This window comes from Cavia porcellus, unplaced genomic scaffold (assembly GCF_034190915.1).
Source record: "Cavia porcellus strain 051 isolate PalLab524CR breed Dunkin Hartley unplaced genomic scaffold, mCavPor4.1 scaffold_32, whole genome shotgun sequence".
NCBI classification, from domain to species: domain Eukaryota; kingdom Metazoa; phylum Chordata; class Mammalia; order Rodentia; family Caviidae; genus Cavia; species Cavia porcellus.
In genome coordinates, this window is record NW_026947515.1 from 4,900,031 (window position 1) to 4,927,577 (window position 27,547).

The 27,547-nt window shown below is 41.0% G+C and overlaps 1 protein-coding gene across 1 annotated transcript; it reads left to right on the forward strand.

The window, feature by feature from the left end:
- Window positions 1–26,954, forward strand: LOC134474477 (zinc finger protein 709-like; the record flags this gene model as incomplete). The annotated part of the gene is made up of 3 exons (XM_063242647.1): window positions 1–871; window positions 17,673–17,761; window positions 26,874–26,954. Coding segments are annotated over 3 exons (1,041 nt in total), but the record flags the coding sequence as incomplete, so codon positions are not given.
- Between the last annotated feature and the right edge of the window lie 593 nt (window positions 26,955–27,547).

A 27,547-nucleotide genomic window follows, 5' to 3' on the forward strand; every position in this document is an offset into this window, starting at 1 on the left:
AGATTTCACACTGGAGAGAAACCCTATGTATGTAAGGAATGTGGGAAAGCTTTTAAAACACAGGGATATTGTAAGATACATGAAAGAATTCACACTGGAGAGAAACCATATATATGTAAGCAATGTGGGAAAGCTTTTAACACACGTGCATATTGCAAGGTTCATGAAAGAATTCACACTGGAGAGAAACCCTATGTATGTCAGCAATGTGGAAAAGGATTCACCAGATCTGGACATTGTAAGCAACATGAAAGAATTCACACTGGAGAGAAACCATATGTATGCAAGCAATGTGGAAAAGGATTCACCAGATCTGGACATTGTAAGCAACATGAAAGATTTCACACTGGAGAGAAACCCTATGTATGTAAGGAATGTGGGAAAGCTTTTAAAACACAGGGATATTGTAAGATACATGAAAGAATTCACACTGGAGACAAGCCCTATGTATGCAAGCAATGTGGGAAAGGTTTTAGCACACGTGCAAATTGTAAGGTTCATGAAAGAATTCACACTGGAGCCAAGCCCTATGTATGTAAGCAATGTGGGAAAGCTTTTAAAACATGTGGATGTTTTAAGGTTCATGAAAGAACTCACACTGGAGAGAAACCATATGTATGTAAGCAATGTGGGAAAGCTTTTAAAACGCAGGGATATTGTAAGACACATGAAATAATTCACACTGGAGAGAAACCATATGTATGTAAGCAATGTGGGAAAGCCTTTAACACACGTGGATGTTTTAAGGTTCATGAAAGAACTCACACTGGAGTGAAACCCTATGTATGTAACCAATGTGGGAAAGCTTTTAAAACACAGGGAGATTGTAAGAAACATGAAAGAATTCACACTGGAGAGAAACCATATGTATGTAAGCAAGGTGGAAAAGTTTTTACCCTACATAGACATTGTAAGCAACATGAAAGTTCACACTCAAGATAAAATCAGTGTATATAAGCATCATGCAAATGGTTTGAGCACACTACATATTGTGTAATGCATGAAAATCTTCACACTGGGCAGAAAATCTATATATGTAAGGAATGTGGGAAAGGTTTTAACAGAAATGCTCATTGTCAAATACATGAAAAAATTTACACTGTTGAGAAACCCTGTGTATGTGAAGAATGTGGGAACACTTTCACCACACATGGATATGGTAAAATACATCCATGACTTCACACTGGAGAGAATCCCTATGTATATAACAATGTAGCAAAGCTTTTACCACATACTGTCTTTGCAAAATACATGAAAGAATTCACACTGGGAAGAACCACTGGCTATGTAAGCAAGTGGAGACACTTTCAGCAGCTAGATTGTAAGTGAAATACATGAAGAAAGTCACACAAGAGATAAATCTTATATGTTATGGGAATACTCTCAGCATACATGATCATTGTTACATATCTGAAAGAGCTCACTGGTCACAGATCCAATGTGGATTAACAATGTGAGAAATATGGCAATCCATGTTTTTTGTTAAATAGAAAAAGCATCACTGTTCAGACATTTTAGATCTAAGTTTACTTTTAAAATCCCAAGGAGACCTGAAGAAATAATCAATACAGAAGTTAGATGTCAATATTTCTTCACAAATATTCCAGAAATGACAAATATGAGGTGGAGCTCTAGTCAAGTGCACATGTTTTATGGTTTTCAGTTAATCACTTGTACCTTTCTAGATTTTTTAAAGTGTCTTTGTGCTTCAACATGGCATCTTGTAATTAAACATGCTAAACTGAGATGGACTTTTCACTTTCAAGTATGCATAGTGTCTATGTACATAATATTTTGTCTTTAAAACTTAAATTTTATATTTTTGGGGAATTGTAATGTTGCTTATTTAAAGAGAGAAAAAGTGTAGAAATAATACAGAATTTCAGAAAAATAAACAATAAGAAATCACTAGTTGATTAGTTTCATATTGTCACCTTAGAAGTAGTTGTTCAAGGTACAAAATTAAAGCATACAAAGTGATATTCAAATAATGACACTGTCAACAGTTAACCTCAATGATCCAACAAAAAGTTACTAGTATGCGTATCTGTCCTGCACACTTTTTTTTTCTTAAAGAGGGTAAGATTAAACATGACAAAACAGAACAGAACAGTTCATAAGGAAACAATTAAGGAAACACAGATTTCAAAGCAAATCCACTGGAGATGTTCACTGTTTGTCTTACTGTCTCTAGTTTTCTTCCAAATAGTTGTTCCCATCTTCACACACATTGAATATATACCAAACATTATAGAACTAATCAAATAATTACAGGATGATGCAGGATTTTTTGGTCTTCAAGACTGATTTTGGTGAATTCAATGACTACCATAATGTCTCTCATTCTCTTCATAGTAGCTGTCTTTATCTTTATGTATGCTGAAATTGAACATAAGAGACTAGCCTAATATCACTCTGAACAGTCAATAATAGTATCCTGAGAAGGAGAAAGGTGAGGAATTTCCTAAATAAAGGCAGAGGACATTGTTAAAAGTGTATCAGGATTTAAAAGCTACAGTAGTCTTGTTGCTCTGTTTAGTTTGGTTATATTTTTCTGTGGTCTGTCTACTCATTAGAGTTGAGGGCACAGAGAGATAACCCCAAAATAACAGGTTATACCATGGTAACTATCCTTAATTTCCTATTATCTAAAGCTGAAATGCTATATTACTTATATTGTCTTCTACTACTGATCTTCTTTGAAGCTGGTTTGTTTGAATGATATTTGGCCTTGACTGATTTTATTCACATTTGGTATGCTTGCTGGTATCAAGTTCAAGAGAAGAGGCAACTACTCTGAAGATGACAAGATGTAAATGATATCTATTGGTGGACTGGGGATTTAGCTCAGTGGCTTAAGCACCTGCCAGGCGAGTGTGAGGTCATGAGATTGATCTCCAGAGCCAAAAATAAATAAATAAATAAAAGATATCCATTCCAGATTTGATTATTTTTTTAATTAAAGAGAAAAAAGGAAATAAAAAACAAAGTAGTAAAAGGGTACAAGTAATACAGAATTTCAAGAAAAAATTCAATAAGAAATCACTAGTTAATAGGTTACATATTGTCATCTTAGAAACAGTTGTCCATATTATAAAATTAAAGCATATAAAGTAGACATTCATACAGTGAGATTGCAGAAGGTTCTGTTCAGTGATCCAACAAAAGCTCAGTAATATGGTTTTCCATCCTACACACTGAAGCATACAGTTACATCCCTTAGACCACCTTCCTTTCCTCTCTTTTACAATAACAATTAAACTTTTTGGGTTTTTTTTATTCCCACTGTTCTTATTATATTTTTTGAAGAGAATAAATCCTAACATGACTAAACAAAACAGAGTCAGTTAGAACAGAATAATGGGCATAGTACATGATGCAAAAATAGAATATCAGGTGATCAAAAATGGTTACCATTGTGCCTCTTGCTATTTTTAAAAAGAGTTGCCTATATCATCAGGTATAATAGAATTGATCAAAACAGTACAGAAGAAGACCAATAAAATCTAGACTGGAGACCTTACAAGATTTCAAAAGAAGATAATAGTCAAAGCATAATAGGCATCATAGTAAATCTTATTGCCTTCAAAGTGGTTGCCTATACCCTCAAACTTGATACTATCAAACAAAATAGAATATAGTAAATTCACACAGAACAAGATGGTAAGAGCAATACTGGGATTCAAATAAGGTTAATAGGAAAGCAAAAAAGTTACTATACTATATCCTGCTATTTTTTAATTTAGTTTTCCCTTAATTGAAAAAAATAAGAAAAAGTAGTTTAATTTTTTAAAAAATGGTGAAGATTGAGATAAAAGTGGACATTGTAATAAAACTACACTATTCAGAATGGAACAATTTAAGCATCATTGTGTTTCACTCCCAGATAATCTAACATAATAGCAGTCACCATAGTGCCTCATTCCTTGAATTATTTGAGTATAACTTCGTATATTATAGCATCAAGCATATCAAGACAGTGTGAATCCATTCCAGAGAATGAAAGAATTACAGGATATTTAGAACCAGTTAACAAAAAATGAACAACAGTTTCTATATTATCTCTTTGCCTATAAAAAATTTTTGTTTATACTATCGCATATAGAAAATATAGTAAGATACAACATGTTAAAACCAGTGGAAACAGATAGTTTGTGTGAGAGGGACCATTCTTGAACCACTGAGATTGAGCCCAGTGTTGATCATGTTGGTTAATTTTGAATATTCTGGTGAGTTAACGTGGCAAACATTTAGCTGAACACTTTTGTGTATGTTTGGTAGGAATATTAGCCAACAGAGTGTTTTCATTTATAATATTTTTAACACATTATTGTCTGGCTTTATTCTCAGGATTACTTTGTCACTTAAAAGAAGTTGGTGGTGGTTTTTCCTTCAACTTGATTGAAGAATTGAAAAACAATCAGTATTTATTCTTTGTTACAAACTGGATAAAATTCACCAGTGCACTAATTGTATCTCAGCTTTGTTGTTGTTATTAACGAGCTGTGATGTTTACCCATTGCCTGTGCTCCTTATTGCTCTGTTCATCATACTATTTCCTTCTGATGCATGTGGTTCGGGGACATCAATGGACACCACATATCCATTAAGGGTCACATCTCATTTTACTTACAGATGCTACCATTTAATTTTGTATCTTCAAACTATCTCTATAATATATAATTGTGTGAGTAACTCCTTTCAGTTACTCAGATTTAATGCACATTCTTGTGGGGTGTGGTTACTACTGGAGGAAACTGGGCATGGTGAGGGCCTGGTCTCTTATTTAAGGCTTCATACCCTGACCTGCCTGCAGTGTCCCCATCTCCTGACCTGCCCCCTGTAAACACCTGTCCTGCTCCATAGCTATGGGGAGTCCACATGTGGCAGTTCAGATCTGCACCTGGGTGGAAAACATTTAGTCAAGTTGGGCTCTTTAACAGACTGACCTTCTCATTCAGAGCTCCCCGGAGTGAGAGAGGGGGCCTCAGGCATGTAGGGAGGAGCTCTGGACCCATTCCAGCTCTCTTCTGTCCAGCGTGCAGTGTGTGATGCTTTCCTGAGAACTTACTCAAGGATGAGACGACCTGGACCAGGCCTTTTTTAGCCATGGTGTCCTGCACCTCTGCCTGGACCATCTCTCTGACTTTAGATCTCCACATAGATCTGAGCAGATTCAGTCTTCCTCTACCAGGTTCTAACTCTATGCTGAGTCTTCAGGTGAAAAATCTGTGACCCTCAAGTTCACCTTATATACATTTAACCTGGAAATTCCACTTCTGAAAGTCATTATATAAAATGAAATTGACAGACATGATATTCTCTTCTTAACCAGTTAAGGTGTGGACTGTTAGAAACCCTGAATGTTCCACAGCACAGCGGCTGAGTTAATTATAAATTAAAGCCACTGAAAATTCTGAAAGAAGGCCATGTCCTAGGCCATGTCCCTGATCTTTCCTGAGATGGAAGAGGGCTTGTGTCCTGGCTCTCTCTCCACCCAGCAGTGAAGGGACACAGGCCTGCACAGCAGGTGAGGACAGGAGAGAGGAGCTTGTCAATGGCAGACCTCTCATCCTGGGAGGTATGCCTTTGTGGTTTTTCCATTTTATTTTCCACTGCATTATTTATAGTGTTCCATTCAGTATTACTTCTCTTCTGTTCAATTCACTTAAGAATAAATAGTTGGTATTTTCTTGAATAGGTGAGAGGAAATGGATGACATACTATTCTTTTATATTTAATTAGGATATGCATATAGAAGAACAGTCAAGCTTCACTTTTACTTTATAGTATATAAAATAAGGAGTCTTTTTATTCACAAAGGCAACACATCATTCACGACTAACTTTTAAACCCCCAACACATGAAGCTATGTGAATCCCACTATGGTGGGTGTCCTGCCCTCCCTACCTGAGAAATCACTGTGTTTGTCTGTGTCTGGTAGAGGACACCCAGAATCTTCTTCAGAGTTTCTTTTTCCAGCAAGGAGGACTTGAATATTTCTGTGTTTAGGCCAAGCAGGGAGTGTGCAGCATGCAGAGGAGCCCAGCACCTCCTGCCTTACACCATTTTCCACCACCGCATCCCTGCTGCAGCCCTGCAGGCACAATAAGGCAGAGCCATGAGGATGCAGAAAATACTCTGCCACCTCAGCCCCAGGGGCCTCAACTCATGGGTCCTGGCCTCAGCCTCCAAAAGGCTCCAGGCTCTGCCATGGATTGGACATTCATAGTGGGCCAGACACACCATCAGTGCCTTGGGGCAAAGTCCATTTTCCACAGTGACCCTTCCATTTCTGCAAATTTTGACCCTTTTCTTTTAAATGAGGCAGAGGCATTGGAGACAAAACACCACACATTGGCATTAATTTTTGTTTTTCTTTCTTTTCCTGCTTCTTTTTCCTTCTTCTTCTTCTTCTTTTTCTTCTTCTTCTTCTTCTTCTTCTTCTTCTTCTTCTTCTTCTTCTTCTTCTTCTTCTTCTTTTTCTTCTTCTTCTTCTTCTTCCTCTTCATCTTTGTCTTCTTGGTTTCTTTGATGCTTCAAATACGTATTTAGAGGTGTATTTTGCCAAAAAACATTCCTTGTCTTTTTACACGCCAGTTAATTGAAGTTTTTACAGACTTCTACTGCAGTTCACACCCTATGTGTTTGAACACTCAGAATCCATTCTGCACCTTAGTAGAATGAGTGAAGTAAAGCAGAAACTGAACTTGGGGATGTTACTGTGCCTTCCAACACTCGGACTCATATCTTTTTACCTCAAATATATGGGCTTCTGGAGCAGCTGAGGCTGGCACAGACAAAATGAGTTTCCTGCATTTATATCAGATAATTTCATTTCCTCTCAAGCACATTGTATCAGGTTTCTTATGGCCAAACTTGAAGAATTATTTCCAGTACATGAGAGGCTGCCACTGGTCCTGAAATCATGATGGAACTTTTTGTAAACACTTAGCCTGATCTACACCCTGGGGATAGAAGCTAAGAGAGGCAGAGATGGCTGGCAAAGATAGAAACACCTCAAAATTGTCAACCAACAGCAGCAACAAGCAGGAACCAAGTTGCTGAGCTTTCACAATTGGATGATGGAATCATGTGGTAGATTGTGCCCTGGTTTTACTGAGGCAGCTCAGTCAATCTAGGTTGCTGCCTCAATTCCCCTTACTTCAGTGTAATACAAACATGACATCATGTGCATGCATCATTTATTTGCAATTTTTCTATTGCAGTTACAAAACCTGTATTCATGAGAGTCCTCATCTCTGCCATAGCAGTCCCACCCACGGGCATTGCCACCATGTCTTGTAAAGGATCAGTATATTTATTCAAAATGCATAGCAATGTTCTCATCCTTGATTTTCCAGATGTGCATTTTCAGTCATTTCTTGAAGGGAAGCTAAACGATTTAGCTTGAGTAAACTTCAAGTATGTTGCTGTGCTTCTGTGTGACATCCTCGGAATCAGACCTGATGAAGGCAATGAGTGGGATCTGCTGGAGGTTTAGCTCCAGAGGGACATACTTTACACAGCTGTTCCAGACAGGGCTGCCCCTCACCTGACTCGACACCCAGGCTTCCAAATGCCCTTTCCCAGTGCTGTCGCTGGCTTTGGGAGTCACTGGATTGCAGTAGAGATGCCCAGTGCACTGGTTGGCCCAGGAAAAACCTTGTCATGCCATGAGTTTGTCAGCCTTAGCCCTGCAGATCTGTGTTCCTGGGGCCAGGGCAAGGTTCCCCCCAGCTGCAGTGAGCAGCATTGTCCAGACAACTCTCCTGTGCATACTGTACATGGAGGCTAGGGAGGGTCCCAGTTCCTTCCTGCTTCATAGAGTACTGTGAATCAAACTCTTGAAAATTTGTGCAGCATTCTGTGTGGGAGAAAACTCTATTCTTAGTCCTAGGAGTTCTGGAGAAGGCTGTTTAAAGCTCTGATCGAGCTGCAAGATAGGGCTGTGCTCTGCCCCCCATGTCCTTCCCATTGTTGTTCAGCACCTGCCTTAAAATATGTCAGTGGATGGAGAAACAGCACATTTCAGGGATGTGTGCCTGCATGAATCAGGTTTAGGAGGCTCAGTGTTTTGTGTGCTTCTTGGCCATGTCTGGTAATTCCCTTTGAGTTAGAAGAATTTGTCATTTCCCTCACAAAATGAACTCATGAAACCTCTTTCACACTTGCAATAAAAACCATCTATCTGACTATTGGTTGTAAAGAAAAGTTTCCTGTTGTGATTTTTGCATTATTGCTCTTTTTCAAATGCAATGAATCAGCCCTTTGTAGCTCACTTTGTATCACTGAAATCATGGAAAACATTTTCCAACATGAAAAGATGAGTACATACACAATGGTCTCTACGTTTTCCCTGTATATTTTGTCTATCTGTGGTTTTCTCTTCTATCAAGCTGCAATAGTATCCAGGTTCCTCCAGGAATGTTTGGCCTAACAGAATCTAATGCACTGATATGAAAAACCCAGGGTAGTAAATCACAGTGAGAGAAAGGCCAGCGGTGGGTGGGGATTAGCAGGAGAGAACAGGGGTATGGATGAGTCCAACACTGAGCAGAAATCTGGAACTAGACAGATGTGAAGATTGTACCAATTGATAATGTGCTTACGTGTGACTCAACTGAACATGTGGAAATTAATGAAATCCTTACTTAAAATTAAATTATCTTAGAATTTAATGTTTTATAGAACTATATGTTTAAGAGTAGAAATGAAAACTGAGAAAAATAGAAGAGGTAAAGTGAAGGGGAAATGAAGGGCCGGTACTTTGCAAGACTTGAGCCCTAAGTGGAGCTGAGGACACCTACCATGGAGCCAGTGACAGACCTGCCTTGGAATTCCACCAGACGGGGTATCTGACCTTGATTTTCAGGTTGATCCCAGAGCTGGTGAGGTCATTGGAGGTGAGGCTGGCACAAGATCTCAGTCCAGTACCAGCCTTGCCTTAGAAAAATCCCCAACTATCCGTGCTCCTTGCAAGCCCCAAAGCCTCCCAGGGCCTGTCAGGGACAGCTTTGTGCACAAATGCACACTAGGAAAGCTACCTATTTTGCCTCACCCCACTCACTTCTGCATGCCTCTGTGTTGCAGGAGGCCCCAAGTCTGAGAGTCTTTCTCCATCTAAAGTGCCCCATGTCCTCCTCGGAAACCAAGAGACCCAGGCCAATTCCTTCTCACTGTAGTTCTCATTTTCAGTGAGCTAGGCTTGCCCCAACTCAATCAGATTAGGTTGGGCTGGTTGTCCCACCTTCCTCAGCACCACCTGCCAGGAGCCAAGATGGGAAACTCTGATCCTGAGAAGGACAGGTGTAAGCAGCACTACAGGTCTGGCCTCCCTCCCAAATGTATCCCAGGGTATCCTGTGTGCTAACCATAATCAGCCCTCACTTGCTCACAGAGTTCCCTGGACAGTGCTGTGACCACCTGTCCTCCACGCTTTAGGAAGCCTGAAATGCAACTCCCTTTTCCACCCTTGTGGCATATTGCCTCTGTGAGAAAGAGAGTGGAGTCTGCAGTGTTACTTTAATCATGGGTGCTCAACAGGGTGCTGCTCTATAACTACCTGAAAAGTGAGTGGATAGTGGGAGTGTTTCCTGCCTGCCTTTCCTCCACCTTCAGTTCATATATGGATGCATCACCCCATTCTGTGTCCCTTCACGGGACTCCCATTCCCGATAATTCAAATCCCAGGAAGGTGAAGCACTTTCATCACCAATCACAGCACTAAACATTGAACCAATCAAAGATGCTAGGTTTAGCTGCTTCTGTGACTTCATGAGGCTTTGGTGGGGACACCCAGGTACAAACCATCACACCTTCGAAAGTAAATCCTCTGAAGAAGCCCATGCTTTGAACTAGAAGATAATTCCTTACTTTAGTCCAGGGTTTATCTTATTTTATTTTATTAATTTATTTTTAAGACTCTCACTGTGTAGTTCAGGCTGGCCTTCAATTCATTATGTAAATTAGGCTGACCTAGAACTTGCAACTATTCTCCTGCCTCAGCTTCCTAAGTGCCAGGATTACACGCATGTACCATCACACCCAGCTATTGTTTGTTAAACTGTATTTATTGATACTACTCAATTTAGTGAATTGAATCACATGGAGGCCTTGGAATCACAGCTGGCTCCTGGAGTACTGACTTCTCCTGAAGTTAAGGCCCCGTGACTAGGACAGTCCCTCTGACAGTTCATTGGTATTGCATGATAGGCCTACTACTTGACAGAAGATGGAGGTGGAGGAGCCCCTAGCCCAAGGAGAGGGACTCAGGGAACTGCTCATCTCTACCCATAATACAAGTGTACAATCTAGACAACTTTGGAATATGGGAGTGGCTGAAAGCATCAAAGCAAAATGTGAGTGAAATGGTCCCACCATGTGTGTTATACCTGTTGGAAAATGACAACAAAAAAGGCAAAATGCAATCTCAAACATCTAGTCCATCAGGAGCAAGACCAACTGAAACTGAAATAGAGGATTTTAAAAGTCATAACTCGGAAACCTCAAAAGATAGCAAATGAAGTAATGAAACAAATCTATGATGCTATAGAGGAAATAGAATTAGAAATAATGTCTCATGTAAAGAAATAACAGAAATAACAACTGTAGTAAACTAGTTCCTCAACATAGCTAGAAAAGAAATAGGTAAAACAAAAATACAGGAGCATGGTAAACTGAAACTGAATGAACAATGTAGAAAACAAGCAGAATCTATGAAACATATGCAAAGAGATAGTCAAACAACAAAAAATATATTGAAAGCTGACCAAACCATTTAAATGAAGGTGAGGATAGAATTTCATAATTTGAGGACAGTATTGCTGGAAGTGATCATGAATGTGTAGAACATACAAAAATAACAAAGCATCATTAAATGACAATCCAGAAGCTTCAACATGATGCCAAGAGAAGCAATGTAAGACTCATAGACATCAGTGAAGATGCAGGAGTCAATGCAAGTGACATAACTGATCTATTCACATAAATAATAACAGAAAAATTTCCAAAGATGGGGAAAATTCTGATATGCAAATAAGAGACACACAAAATTCCAAACAGTCACAACAAACATAAGTCTATTCTCAAACATATAATAATTCAGATCCCAGACATACAGCATAAAAACAATACTAAAACTTTTAGAAAAAAGACACAACTCACCTGTCCAGGAAAGACTATGATTACTATTAAGGCAAACTTTTCAGCACAAACCTTCAGGTTAAGATGAGCTTGGAGTGAACAATTTCAAGCCCTAACAGAAAACAACTTTCAACCTAGACTGATGTACCCAGAAAAATGTCTTTTAAATTTAATGGAGAAACAAGATACTTCGATGACAAAGAACAACTGAAGAAATTCATGTCCACCAAACCAACCCTAGAAGGATTACTGAAAGAGATGCTAGATAGAGATAAAAATGACCACAATCTCCAGAACAACAGAAAGAAATGACCAGGCTGGGCAAGAAATTGAACAAGGAAGAAAAGCAGGAAATCAGCAACAGGAATACAACATGGCAAAGTCAAATCAGTACATATCAGTGATATCCATAAAGGTAAATGGGCACAACTCACCTATAAAAGGAAACAGGTTGACAGAATGGATCAAGAAACAGGACACCACAATATGCTACATACAAGAAACACATCTTACTCAAAAAAAACTTCATAGATTAAAAGACAAAGGATGGAAAACAGTTTTCCATGAAACAGGAACCCAGAAAAAAGCAGGATAGCCATTCTCTTTGCAGTAAATGTGAACTTTAAACCTAAAATTTTTAAAAGAGATAAAGAATGCCACTACATACGTGTAAATGAGAAACTGCAAGAGGAAGAATTACACATATATTTTCATCAAATACAGGAGCACCCTGCTATATAAGACAAATACTAATGGACATGAAAAACAAAACACAAGTATATAATTGCAATAGGAGACCTTAACACCCCACTGTTAGAGATAGATCAATGAGACAAAAAGTCAGCAAAGAAATACCATCACTGAATAATACCTGTGGGCAAATGGACTTGATGGATGTTTACAGAGTGTTCCACCCAACCACATCATAATTTATATTAGAATGTACATTCTTCTTTGCTGCACATGGGACCTTCTCCAAAATAGATCATATATTAACCCATACAGCATGCTTAACTAAATGCAAAAGGAACAAAATTATCCCATGCATAATATCAGACCAAATTTCAATAAAATTGGAAATCAATGGGAAAACAGTGCAAAGCCATCATATACATGGAAATTAAATAACAAATTTCTGAATAACCAGTGGGTTACAGATGAAATGAAAGAGCAAACAAAACAATACTTACAATACAATGAAAACAAAAATACAACATACCGTAACCTATGGAACACAATGAAAGCAGTCCTCAGAAGGAAATATATAACAATAAATAGTCACATGAAGAAAATGGAATGAACACAAATAAATAACCTAATGCTTCATCTCAAGTTTCAAGAAAATAAAGAAGTCAACCCCAACACTGATAGAAGCGAGGAAATTGTAAAGATTAGAGCAGAAATTAATACAATTGAAACTAAGAAATGTTACAAAGAATTAAGGAATCAGCTGGGGTTTTTTTTTTTTTGAGAGAATAAACAAAATTGACAACCCCCTGGCCAGCCTTATCAAGAAAAGGAAAGAAAAAACTGAAATCCACCCAATAATGACTGAGAAGAGAGAAATGATTACAGATTCCATGGAAATTCAAAAGATCATGAATAGCTACTCAGAAAATCTCTATTCACTTAGGGTGGAAAACAGAGGAAATGGAAAGATTTCTAACAACATGAACTACCAAAGCTCAATGAAGATGATAAAATGATTTTGAATGACCCAATATCAGCTACTGAAATTGAAAAAGATTTAAAAACTTACCAACAAACAAAAGCCCAGGTTCTGATGGATTCATGGCTGAATTCCATACAAAGGTTAGAGAAGACCTAACTCCAATACTCCTTAAACTCTTCAATGAATTGAAAGAGAAGCAGTCCTCCTTAACTTCATTCTTGGAGGCAAGTATCGCTCTGATACCAAAATCAGAAAAAGACCCAACCAATAAGGAAACTATAGGCCAGTCTCACTAATGAACATTCATGCAGAGATTCTCAATAAAATATTGGCAAATAGAATGCAGCAAATCATCAACAAGATTATACAACATGACCAAGTGGGAATAAAGGAATGGTTTAAAATAAGCAAATCAATAAATGAAATACTCCACATCAATAGAGCCAAAAATAAAAGTCACATGATCATCTCAAAATTGGAAGAAAAGGCTGTTGATAAAATCCAAAACCTGTGCATGATGAAAAGCCTACGGAAAGTTACAATAGATGGTATCTATCTCAAACTCATAAAGACCATTGATGACAAATCTACAGCTAATGTTATATTAAATGGACAAAACTTGAGAGCTTTCACACCAAAATCATCAAGGAGACAAATATGTCCACTATCACAACTCCTATTCAATATAGTTCTGCAAATATTATTCAGAGCAATCAGACAAGAGGGTGAAATTAAAGGAATAAAAATAAGAAGTTAAGTTATCATTACTTGCAGATGACATGATACTCTACAAAAAAGACCCCAAAACTCCATTAAAAAACTAATAAAGGTAATAAACAAATTCAGCAGCATAGCTGGACACAAAATGAACACTCAAAAAATCAATAGCATTCCTGTACACAAATGCCATAAGAGAGAAATTATGGAAATATTGCCTTTCATAATAGCACCTAAAATAATGAAATACTTACTAATCAACCTAGCCAAGAATATAAAAGGGTTATGTGCTGAAAATTATACTATGCTAAAAAAAGAGATTGCGGAGGATATTAGAAAATGGAAGGATATTCCTCGATTGTGGTTAGGAACAAGCAGGACTGAAAATGACCATTCTCCCAAAACTGTTACACAGATTCAATTCAATCCCAATCAAAATGCCATTAACATACCTTTCAGATCTAAAGAAAATATTCCTACAATTCATCTGGAAACAGAAGAAACCTAGAACAGCAAAGGCAATTTTGGGTAACATAGGCAAGACAGGAAGCATCTCAATTCCTGACTTAAAACTACATTACAGAGCCACAGTAATAAAAATCATCATAGTACTGGCAGAGACCTGAGGATCAATGGAATAAATTAGAAGATGCAAACACTAACACAGAGACACTCAGCCACCTTACATTTGACAAATGAGCTAAATATGTTCCCTAGAAGAAAGATAGCCTCCATAATAAATGGTGTTGGAAAAATTGGCTTTCCACATGCCGAACTCTGAAACTACAATCATGTTTATCACCATACACTAAAGTCCAAATGGATCAAGGATCTAAATATTAAAAAAGAAACACTAAATCAACTGGAAAACAAGATAGTTAGAAATCTTGGGAACATTGGGTTTGGCAGAGAATTTGTGAATAAAATGCAAACCACATAGGAAATACTTCAAAGAATCAACAACTGGGATCTCATATTATTAAAACATTTTTGCACTTCAAAAGAAATAAACAACAAAGTGAAAAGAAAACGCACAAAATGGGAAAGAATTTTAGCAAACAGCCACTCAGACAAAGGACTTACATACAGAATATATAAAGAACTTAAAAACATTAAGCCCCCCAGATTCAAAGACCGTCTCCCCATATGGGCATCAAAAATAGACACACAGTTCTCAGATGAAGATATATAAATGGCAAATAAACATAAAAAAAAAGGTTCACCATTAATGATCATTTGAGAAATGCAAATTAAGACAGCATTGAGATTTCCTCTCACTCCAGAAAGAATGGCTGCCATCAAGAAATCAACTGATAACAAATGTTGGTGAGGCTGCAGGGAAAAAGGAACATCAAGAATTACCCCCCCCCAAAAAAAAAAGAATTACCCTTGTGTTCCTGGGGTAAATCCCACTTGGTCATGGTGTATAACCTTCTTGATGATTTGGTGGGAGTGCAGACTGGTGCAACCACTGTGGAAATCAGTATTGAGATTCCTCAAAAAACTAGGATTGGAAGTTCCATTCAAGCCAGTTTTTCCTTTCCTGGGTATTTTCACAGAAAATCTGAAAATGTCATGTCACAGTGATATATGGGCACCCATGTTCACAGCAGCACAATATGTGATAGCTAAACCTTGAAAACAACCAAAATGGTCATCAGCTGCAGAGTGGATGAAAAATGTATTTTTATAGAAGGGAATACTACTCAGATATAGAAAAGGATGGTCTTGAGTTCTTTATAGATAAATGGAGGCAACTTGAGAATATCCTCATTAGTGAAATAAACAACACTCACAGTAGTAAATATCAAATTGTGTCTATGATGTAAAGCATACTAAAAAATGACAAAGTAATATGATCCAAAATGTATAATACGTATTGTAAAGGAGAAAGGAAAGTGCTCTAAAGGATGTAACAGTATGTATAGTGTGTAAGATAGATGCCCATATTACTAAAGTTCTGTTAATCATTGATAAGAAGAGTTTGCACTGTAAATATTTGAGTGTTTAGCCTTTACACTTTGGTTTTGTAACTTTAACAATTATTTTTAAGATAACAAGATGCAATGTATCAACTAGCGATTTGATGATGTTAATTTTTTTGAGATCTGTATGCTAGTTTTTTATTGTTTCTTTTAACTTTATTTTCTTTCTTTAAATAAAAAAAATTTTTAAAGAATTGGATGTGGAGTTCTCTACCCTCCAGGCCTTGCAGCAAGACCTGCACATGCAGTGGGGAGAATCCTTGGGATCCTCTTCAATCTGGGTGGCCATAAACTGCACTGCGGTGGGATTAGTGGTATTATGCTTTACCTTTCCTGTGGTTGTGGTCTTTGTGTGCATGAGTCCACCATATGGGTCATTTACAATAAGCATGTTTTCCCTGATCTTTGAGGTGGTGGAATGTGGGAAACCGCTTCACATTGTTTCAACCCCAAAGGCTTTAAAGACCTGTATGGACCTGACCCAACTAAATAGCATATGCACAGCATGGACACAAGTGTATAAGCATAACTTAGCATAGACAGCCATGGATGTGCTAAGGCTTGTGACAGTATGCAAGAATGTAATGCCTAATGACAGATGATATATCCATGCTAGATAATAAAGATGCTTGTTTATTGCTGTTGCTAATGTTGGCTCTGTGAAATTTCTTCTCCTTTTACCCATTAAAATATCCATTCACCACCCTATCTCTGAGAAAACCTCATACCACAGACACAGGGAAATTTAGTACCCCACAAAACTAAAGCCTCTGTCCCCTGTTCCAAGGCACATAGAACATTCTAAAACCCAAATCTCTTTTGGGGTACAGCTTTAGGAAAGAGACCAAGTTTCATGATTGCACCTTGAAGATCAATTCCTAAGCCCTGTGACAAACATCTGCGTCACTTCCATCCCTCCTCTGTATGCACAGAGCATTAAAGATCTAAAATGTTCTGACCTTGAACTGGAATGCAGCTCCCCAAGCAGCAGATGCACACCCTTCAAGTAGACTGGTCAGACCATGTACTCAGATGAGTCAGTCCCCAGGCTGAAGGCCAAGGACAGTGTTATCTGTTGACCCCACTGTCATACTGTGGCACTACTTACCAGAATATCTTAGCCTCCCTTGATTCCTGAACCCATGGGGACTCTCTTTTCCTGTGGTTCATAGTGTGTTAAAACCAGGTATAGCATTAATGTGTGGTAGGGAGAACCCATGCCCATTACAACCCCTATTGAAAAAAGGTCCTCATGTACTCTGCAAGGCACCTGTTCTTATCATGTCACATATAAAATTATGTTGATAAAATGTATGTTGAATGCCCTGCTAGCCATCTCCACCCAGCCCGCTTGGCAGCAGCTCAGCCTTTGAACTTCCCTTGGGCAGGCAGGGGAGGAAAGCAGAGGAAGACAAGGGGCTTTCTCTGCCAAGACAGTAATTATAGAAGGGCAAGAGGTACCTCCAGCTGTCAGTGTTACACCCACTTCTGAGCCTGTATCCTGAGGCCACAGAGAAGACAGCTATTTTGATCACTTTGCTAGAAATCAGAAGTCTGAGCAGAGCTACAAAGGCTGGACTTGGGAGCCCAACTGAGGGATCTTCCAGAAGATTTGCCTGCATTTTGTTTTCACTTTCTATTCCATGACTTACTCGTCACCAGCTGTTGGCAGTGTGGTACCACGTATCTTCCCAAGTGAGCTGCTTCTGGGGATCTTGAGTAGTCAGCACAAAGTGAGATCTCTATGTGTCTCTGTTAGGTTTTGCATAGAGCAAAGTATAAAAGTGCAGTTCCCATGATAGTAAGGTTGGCCCCAAAATTGCATTAGTGAGGTCTTAGTTTGAGGACAGCTGATGCTTTGATCTTCAGGTTTGCATGTGCATGAAGGACTCAGTGCTGGCCAGGTAGAGTGTGTTCTTCTGGCATGAGGTTTTTCATCAGTTGTGCTTTTATTCCCACATATCAGAAGTGGATTTTCTTGCTGTGTGTTTTGCTTATAAATTATCATACTTTTTATTAGTACCTATTTACAGTGTGTACTGATTATGTTTCTGATAGGTACATGGCACATGTAATGCATAGAATGGAAATTACACCCTACCTTGTGCAAAACGGTGCAGTCCATCAACTTGTGACTGTTCTCAATGTTGCAGGCATTGAAAACCTAGCTCAGGACCAAGTCATTGCCAGCACAAAGCACTGCTTTGTCTGGATTGTCCTTTCTTTATCATCAATGCAGTGGGTAAGATGCAATATTTAGAAGCTTAGTCCAGCCCTAACCCTAACTCTAACCTGAACCCTAAATCTAACTAACCCTAAAAAGCCACTATCACCATTCTCTGGGCAAAGAAAACTTGATGGCATTGATGTGGGAAATGTAACATAAGTTAATTATGAGAATGTAAGATCACTGGTGGCTGGGGTGGAGCAGGAGGGGAAAGTAAAAAAAAAACATCATTGTGTAAAAATTTGAAGAACATTCTCGAATTGGACAGTGTGGATATCTGCACAACATTGAGAATACACTGAATGTCAGCAAGCTGATTACTTTAAACTTCATTAAAATGTTAAATTTCATTTATTTTGTTCTGTCACTAACAAATCTCTGAGAAATAAGTGTAGCAATGAATACAATGATAAATAAAACTGGAAGAGAGGGGAATGGCAGGTATGGGTCAAGAGCTGCCCACAGGTAGAACTCAAGAGATGACTCCTGCTGTGGAGCACCCAGGAGGTCCAGCTCTGCAGCTGATGGACAAGGGATTCCAGGTGCTGGCTCTTGCTGTGGGGCCAGAGCTGGCAAGGGAGCTGCAGGTGGAGCTGGCACAAGGTCAGGAGGTGCAACTTATGCATGGATGGAAACTGGCCCTGTAATTTCAGGAAGAGAAAATATCACAAACTGTCCATGGATTTCTTGGGCAAAACCTTCCCACTGCCTCTCAGAGGCAGCTATGTGCATCAGCTCAGCCCCAGCAAAGCCTCCCAGACTACATCCCCACACTGACTGCTAAGGATCTCATGCTCCTGGGTCACAGAGCATTTGGGCACTTTGCTGAGTTCCGAGGCATATCCCCTCCCCACAAGCCCACAAATTCTGGAACTCAGGCCTGGGAGGTTCAGGATGCTCTAGCTGTTCCTGAAGAAGCTTAGCCTGGGGATTTACATGGAAGTACAGTTCAAATGAAGACTCAAGCATAGAAGATGTGGATCTGGGGCAGAAGGGAGCCAGCTGAGTGGGAGGCCTGATATACCTGGGCAACTCATCTGTAGGGAGTGGTGTGTAGGCCTTCTGCCCAGTCTGTACAGCATCCAGCCACAGCCTCTCCCACCCACAGTGGGGCACTTTGGGCCCAAAAAACCCTTAGTGGCTAAAAGAAGTCTCTGTGAGAGGGAGACCTTGCATAATTGTATCACATTTGTACTTTCTGACACATTGTCTCCCTTCCCCTCCCCAGTGCAGTCAGCTTGGTGAAGGCAGTGACTGCTATTTGCCATGTCGTGGCACTCAATGGATCAGGGCTGCTGCTCCACGAATATCTGAGAAGTGAGAGTTCAGTCGGTATCTGTCTTGCCTCTCTGCAGTCTCTAGCTTAGTCAGTGATCCTTTGCTGTAACCACTTATGCATGGTCTGTACCCACACCAAGGGAGGCCTGGGGTCCAAAAAATGGCTTTTAGGTGAGCAATATCTGTTCTGCTGCAAATAGTGACTCTGTGGCCTCCAAAGGACATTGTAACTCAAAAGGGCAGGAGTTGCATCTGCTCTGCTTACAAGGTCACGGCCAATACCCAGAAATGTGTCTGCACACAGTGTGTCTTCATGCATATTTGTAGCATTATTATACCTATTTTCTCTTCCATGATATGTGACAGTTATGGATTCTTTGCTGTCTTCAGGGTTTCCTGCATTGAACAAACCCTGGGGCCCATATAGTGACTCTCCAATCTCCTTTCCAAAGTATAGAACAGCTTCCCCCAAGTGTTGGTCAGTAAAGGGGATGGAAGATCATTCATGAGAATCAGCACAGCCTCTACTGTATGTCTTCATGGGGCCAAGGCCACAGCTAACCACTTTGCCTGGACTACCATTTCATCCCCAGTGACCCTGAGTTCTCAATTCACTCAGCACCTCATCATTCAGCATTGTAAACTGGGACTGAGTGATCAACTTGCACATGACTAGGACCTTAATCTGCAGGTGGCCAAGTTTCGCTGGGCTGCTAAAGTAAGAACTCACCTTCTCAGCTTTGGTGCCTGTGGGGTTGAGATGTCAGTCATGGAGGAAACCAGAGAGGAATGGCCGGAGCTGGGCAGCTGTCCAGGAAGGCTAAGTCCAGAGTCTCCTTCAGGCTGTGAGGTCCATCTGCCTGTACCTGGCTTGCTGTACAGACCTCTGCCAGGGTCTCTGCTGGCTGACTTCCAATCTGTGATGAGACAGTGGAGAGACATGGAATTGGTGTCATGAACATGACTTCTCAAAAGGGTTGGAGCTCAAGTAAAACCCACATGCCAAATGGCCCACAGAGGCTTGTGGTACAGGGCTCACTAAGGAATACTACCATGCTCACATCACTTCAATAGAGGACAGGCAGAATAGAAGTCTATGCATTAACAGAACCTATGAGTCTTAAGACGGCCTCCAATTTTAGAGAGAAGAAAATGGAGGATCATTCTGGATTCCCAGATCCATTAATAAGGCCCCACAGAATGTTCCCCAGTTTCCTGATAGAATGTCCAAAGGAAGGAAATAAGTTACCCTTCCATATCTGATCTGGCCTGCAGATCAACCTATCCAGAACTCCTGGAGGGGGAACGGGGATTAAATAAAAGACATGGGGGAGACAAAAGAGACGAAGGCAAGTTGAGATAATCCAATCAAGCCTTCGGTTTATTCAGAAAATGATCATACCTTTTATAGGCTAAGGGCAGGAGCTGGGACAGGAAGAGGTTAAACAGATGAATACAACAGGGTCACTGTCACATCCAGATATGTGACGTAAGCAGGAGAGGATTATGGTTAATGTAGGCAGAGGCAGTGCCCATAGAGAGAGGCATGGAGGCAGCAATACCTGTCACTCGGCTCCCTAGATCTCCTCCCTTTTTATATTATTTAATTAAGAATATGGCAGGCCCTGTGAGGACAGCGTCTGTCTTAGGTCAAGGACCTCATTGCATGAACCCAACCAGGCCTTACCCGTCATGGGCTTGCAGAACAGCAGTTGGTCCTGTACCTATCTTAGGTGGCCGTTGGAATTAACATGCATGTCCTAGTTGCCCATCTCTGACTGCCTGTCCATTGTTCCAGGGCAGTTAGGCCGCATCATCATATGGCCCACTCATGGGAATTCTTTCCTGGTAGGTTTGTTGATCTGCCATCTCCAGCTGATGATAGTGCACCTGAATGGGCTTTGCCATAAATGCATCTATCTGGTAATTAATGAACATCATAATCCTCTGAAAAATACAAGGACTCACAGAAATGAGAAGCAATAGGGCAGCTAGGGGACCCAAAAGGGGCATTAGGTAAGGGAAAAACTCCCCCCCCCAAATCGAGGAGAAGGGGTTGATAGCCATTTGTTGGTGTCTTTGTATGAAGTCATTCTCCTATGTCTTGGAGCATGCCTTGCATAACACTGGATGCAGTCTAACTGGCTGGTGTATGTTCCTCCAGAGCGAGAAAAGCCTCTTCTGCAGTCATGGGGTTCTGTGTATGGCTGTCAGCAGTTGTAATCTGTTTGGCAGGGATTAAAATTCACCATGGGTGTGGCGTGGCTCAAGAAGGCTGACTAAGCAGCATAAGGCTCCAGGGAGATGTGTCACCTGTAAGAGAACACAGGGGATTGTGCCTCAGGAAATAACATTATTCCTGGGCGTTACATGGGGTCTTTAAAAAACTGTCTACTTGTTTTACGAGGCGTTCAGGTAGCCATCTAGCTTCTCTATCTTGTTGAGAGTAACACACACTGAATCTCGTCCCCAGATAAGGACTGGATCAGGGCCATTCCACACATTGGTTAGTGGGTCTCTCCATAAAACAGATGCAAACCGTGTTTGAGTTTGAGTATGCCAAAACCGAGATGCTGTGGAGCAGCCTGAAGCATCCAGGGTCAGAAAATTTAAAATAAAAAGAGCATGTGAAAGGACATTTATAGGGGACCCCCGGGTGGGGTACTATGTCTCCCTTTTTATTTTATCTATGGTGAATTTAAGAGAACAATGCGCACATTCAACAATGCCTTGTCCCTGAGGATTATAAGGTATACCTGTGGTGTGGAGGATATTAAGGCTCTTGCAAAATTGAGCAAAGGAGGTACTGGTATAGCCAGGGTCATTATCAGTCTTAAGCTGTTGAGGACATCCCAGAACTGAGAAGGCTGACAGCATATGGGCTATAATGTGTTTAGCAGCTTCTCCAGTCTGGAGAGTGGCAAAAATGAAGCCACTAAATGTGTCAATAATGACATGTACATATTTTAGATTGCCAAACTCATTGAAATGGGTAACATCCATTTGCCATAAGGTGTTAGGAATTAAACCTCTACGGTTGACTCCTAGGTGTTGAACAGGTAAGTGGATAGCGCAAGATGGGCAATTTTTTACAATTTGTCTGGCTTGCTCATGGGTAATTTTATAGAGGAGGTGGAGGGTGGGAGCATTGAGGTGGTGTAGCTGATGGGCTTGTTGGGCCTTAGACACCTTGGAGTCCTGAGCCATAAAAACCTGTGCTTGTACAGCAACATCAGCCAAATGATTTCCTTGGGCAAGAGGCCCAGGGAGGTTGGAATGAGCTTGCAGATGACCAATAAAGAACTTATGATGGTGAAGCCATATGAAGCATTGTAATTGTTTGAACAGATTTGCAGCTGGGGAAGCATGACATATGGTAGCAACAGTCTCTAATAATGGAACAGACTGAGCAAGGTAAGCACTGTCAGTATACAAATTAAATGGTTGGTCAGAGTAAGCAGCAAAGGCTGCAAGAATAGCTTCTAACTCTGCTAATTGTGCAGAGGAAGTATCTGCCTGGAGGGTAGAAACATTGTCTTGAGATACATAAGCAGCCCTTCTGGAGGATGAGCCATCAGTGAATAAAACCAGGGCACCCGGAAGGGGTTGTGAAGCTGTGGCTTTAGGGAATATAAATGGGTGACGATTAGCAAAGACAACTAGCTTATTTGGAGGGTAATGATTGTCAATAGTCCCTGAAAAGGAAGCTAAGGCAATAGGCCACACTTCCGTACTCTGAAGTAGCCAATCTATTTGATCTTTTGTAAAAGGTTGAATGATAATGTCTGTTTCTTTGCCAAAGTAACATTTTCCTTGCTTTCTACCCTGAATTATTAGGTCTGAGACAGCTTGGAAAATAAGGCAAAAGTGTTCTTTTTGGGGAGACTGATATATGGACCCACATGAGGGGAGCTTGTTGCCAGAACACTGCTGTGGGGCAAAGCTTTGTATTAAAAATGAGAAACTGTAAAGGCTCATTGTAGTCCATAAAGGAAACAGTTTGTTGATCAATAGCCTCTTCTACTTTACTGAGTGCTCTCCTGGCATCAGGTGTAAGCTCTCGGGGGGAAGTTGGATCTATGTCTCCCCGAAGCATCACATAAAGGGGCTGTAAATCATGTTTAGTTAGTTTTAAATATGGTATGAGCCAATTAATGTCTCCCAATAGTTTTTGGAAGTCATGAAGTGTTCTGAGGCCATCAAGCCTCAGTTGGGGCCTTGAAGAGAGTATTTGAGTGCCACGTAATTGAAAACCCAAGTATGTATATGGATCAGTAAGCTGTACTTTATCAGGGGCTATTTGAAGTCCAGCCTCTTGTAAGGCAACCTGTAAGTCCTGGTAGCATCTTACGGTTTGGTTTTGATCATCTCCTGCCAAGAGGATATCGTCCATATAATGAATAATATAGATATGTGGCCAATGATCTCTGACTGGCTGTATTGCAGTGGCTACAAAAGACTGGCATAGTGTGGGGGAATTAGCCATACCGTGCGGCAAAACTCGCCATTGAAATTTCTGCATAGGGGCTTTAAAATTAATTGATGGGAGACTGAAGGCAAAACGCTTTTGGTCCTTTGGATGTAAAGGAATAGAGAAAAAGCAATCTTTAAGATCTATGACAATTTTAAAAATTCCCAGGGGAATGGCACTGGGTGAGGGGAGGCCTGGCTGTAGAGGCCCCATTAAGAGTATTGTCTTATTTATCACCCTAAGGTCTTGTAGCAGCCTCCATTTCCCTGACCTTTTCCGGATAACAAAGATAGGTGTGTTCCAGGGGGAATTACAAGGGACAATGTGGCCTGCATCTAACTGGTCCTGCACCAGCTGCTGTGCAGCTGCAAGCTTTTCAGAGGTAAGGCCACTGATCGACCCATACCGGCTCTTCTGATAGCCATGTAATTTGTTTAGCATGGATCACAGGAGCATCAATGGCCCCTAAGAAAAATGGCCTAACCCAACTTTAGCATTGTTAGGGATGGGAATGATGGGATCAGTAATGCCCATGTTATTTTTTCCTAAGCCCTGTTTTGGCAGGTAGCCCTTATTAAGCATTTGCATTGTGACAACATTATTAAGGCTTCCCATAATTAATCCCATTTGGGAGAGTAAGTCCCTACCCCATAAATTAAGAGGCAGACTTTCTATGACATAAGGTTGTAAGTGTCCCTGATTACCTTCTTGATCTCTCCAAACCAGTTGTTTGGAACTGCGTTGTGGATTTTTTGAGTGTCCAATCCCTTGGAGGTGTGTTAAGGTTGTTTCTAAAGGCCAGGCAGTAGGCCACTCCTCCTTTTTGATAATGAAAACATCTGTGCCTGTATCAACGAGGCCTGAGAAACTTTTTCCATCTAAAGATAGAGTCATGAGGGGCTTTTGTTTGGAGATACATTGGGCCCAATATACATCCGAAGCTTCACGAAAGGAGTTCACGTTATAGGGAGTTATGGATTTGTTAGATGTTTGAGCCAACGGCAACAGCAGCAATTGAGCAAGGCATTGCCCTGTCCTAACTGGTATGACACTGACAAGGGGAGAAACCATGACTTTTATTTCTCCTGTGTAATCACTATCTACTATACCGGGTAGAACTTGTAATCCTTTAAGCGTAGTGCTACTACATCCAATAATAAGTCCAAAAGTCCCAGGGGGAGGGGGCCCATAGATTCCTGAGGGCATGATCTGAACACCTATGTCAGGGGTTAATACTGTGTTGGAGGTGGAACAGAGGTCCAACCCCGCACTCCCTGGGGTTGCCCTGAAGAGGTCTGAAATGGATGGTTTTTTGGCTGGGACAAACCTTAGAGCCCCACGGGTTTGTCCGGAATTGGGGGCCTGGGGCCAGCCCCGTAACCCATTTCCCTGTGGGGGAAGAGGGTTACCATGAACATCTCTTTTGGATTTGCACTCATTAGCCCAGTGGTCTCCTCGCTTACATCTAGGACATAGCCCTGGTTTTTTTGTAGAGGACTGATTTTGATTTTTTCTTTTGCACTCACGAGCCTTGTGGCCACTTTGGCCATATTTGAAACAAATGGCATCTTTTTTAGGACGAGAAAGGGGTTGTGTAACTATGCAAACTTGTTGTGTTGCAGCCATGGCTAGGCCTTGATAAACTGGCCCAATATCTGTACATAAGTGGATATAACCCAATAGGTCCTCTTTTTTGCGTTGTGGTCGAATTGCAGCCTGACAATCTGAGGTTGCATTTTCATAAGCCAATTGTTTAACCAGGGCAGAGTTTGTTTCTGTGGAGCCGAAAAGATGCTCTGCCGCCTGTAAGAGGCGATTGACAAAGACTGAAAAGGGCTCCTCAGGCTTTTGTTTTATTTGGGTGAGAGATAAGGTAGGCTCACCTCCTGAGGGGAGCCGTTTCCACGCTCTAATGGCTGCCATATTAATCTGGGCAAAGAGGCCCGAATCAAACTGCATTTGGGTCTCTTTTGTGGCAAAATCTCCTGTTCCTGTAAGCATAGTGAGGGTCCAGGGGTTTGGCCATGTGGCGTTGTCTCTGGCTATGTCCTCGCATTGATCAAAAAATTCAGATCTCCATAATAGACAATTGCCTCCGGAGAGGGTGGCTTTTGCTAAGTCTTTCCACTCATTAGGAATAATCCAACCCAGAGTAAAAGAATCTAGAACAGCAATGGTGTAGGCGGCAGTCGGGCCATATTGAGAGACTGCGGCCTTTAATACTTTTAAGGCTGCCACGGTGAGAGGTGTGTGTATCCTAACAGCTTGTGGTTCAGTGCCCTCTTCAACATCCTGTGGGGGAGTAAAGGCCTCTGTAACTAGGAAAGCCATTTTAGGCTGGCTGCCAGAGGCAGGCACTGTTTTAAGCGCACTACAAGGCATGCTGGAGGCAGGTTCCATCTCAGGGACACTATAAAACTGTGTAGCTCGGAGGGCCTGCAATTGAATTGAAAGATTTTGGCATTCTTTTTCTAGCTGTATCTGTTTTAAAAGATCTGTTTTATTTTGCTCTAATTCCACTAATGTGCTAGAAGGTTGAGAGCAGATGCTGAGTGCATCATCATAGTCAGGGGACAGCCTAATAGTGGCTGGTGCTGCAACAGGGTTACAGTGATATGTAGAGGCTTGTGTTGGTTGTTCCCAGTTGACCTCCTGAGAATCAGAAATGCCGGGGTCTAAAGGCTTATATGAATCCCCAATTGGCTATGGAGGCACAGGGAGTGGCGGGCTGCCATCCTGGGACCTGCTGATCATGTCAACAGGTGGAAGTGGTGGCAGATCACCATGTACGAGGACCGCTAATGCCCAGGCCATCATTCTCTGCATCTGAGAAATCAGAGGCTTCAGATTTTTCTGAGGATGGTTTTGAGGTAGATTTAATGGAGTCACGCAGGGCAGCCTCACCTAGTGCAACTGTCTCCTCAACCTGAGGGTCTGCATTCCTCTGGGCAAGCAGCTCAGAGATTAAATTCCAACATGTAAAGGTGGTCACAGGAACCTTTTCTGGACAGAAAACTCTATAATAATCTTTTAAAGCATTTCTTACTCTATTCCACCTCTTGGTATCTATAGAACCCTCTAGGGGGAACCTTATGAATAAATTGAAAATACTGCAATAATATAACCCTTACCCCTATTGTCTATCATGCCTTTATAAGGCCTCCCACGAACACTTCATGTTCGCTCAGTACTTGACCCATGTCCGGGAAGAGAAATGGGGTTGCTGTTCACTCACTGTGACTCAGGCAGGATGTTGGGTAGTCATCTGCGCAGGTCTCAGTACTTAATTTAATGTTCTGTTGCTTTAAGCTTTAATCCTTGATTCAGTTTACTCACTCCTCAGCCGAGGTCTCTGGTTCAATTTGCTTTCACTTTCAGTTTAAGCCGGCTGTCTCTCGAATGGCTGGCTCCCTCGTCAACTCCTCCATGCCAGGAGCTCCCACGCTGAGCGCCACTTGATCTGGCCTGCAGATCAACCTATCCAGAACTCCTGGAGGGGGAAGGGGGATTAAATAAAAGACATAGGGGAGAGAAAAGAGATGAAGGCAAGTCGAGATAATCCAATTAAGCCTTCGGTTTATTCAGAAAATGATCACACCTTTTATAGGCTAAGGGCGGGAGCTCGGACAGGAAGAGGTTAAACAGATGAATACAACAGGGTCACCGTCACATCAGGATACGTGACATAAGCAGGAGAGGATTATGGTTAATGTAGGCAGACGCAGTGCCCATAGAGAGAGGCATGGAGGCAGCAATGCCTGTCACTTGGCTCACTACACATATCCATGGAAGGTGAGCAGTTGTGTTCACTGCTCTTTTCTTGTGCTCATTTAGCCCTGAGGCTCTATGATAGGAACTGCAGTGCCTGAAAAATTCCTGTAAGACAAGTGCCAGAGAAATGGACAGAGTGGACTGACATTTGAGGTGAGCACATCTGTGGTGAGTTGTTGATGTGTAATAGCTGGAGATAGGGGGGAGAGGCAGCCAGCTAATGGTCCATGGACACCAGGCCTAGGGCTGAATATGAGATACAATGGCAGAATTCAGTCATG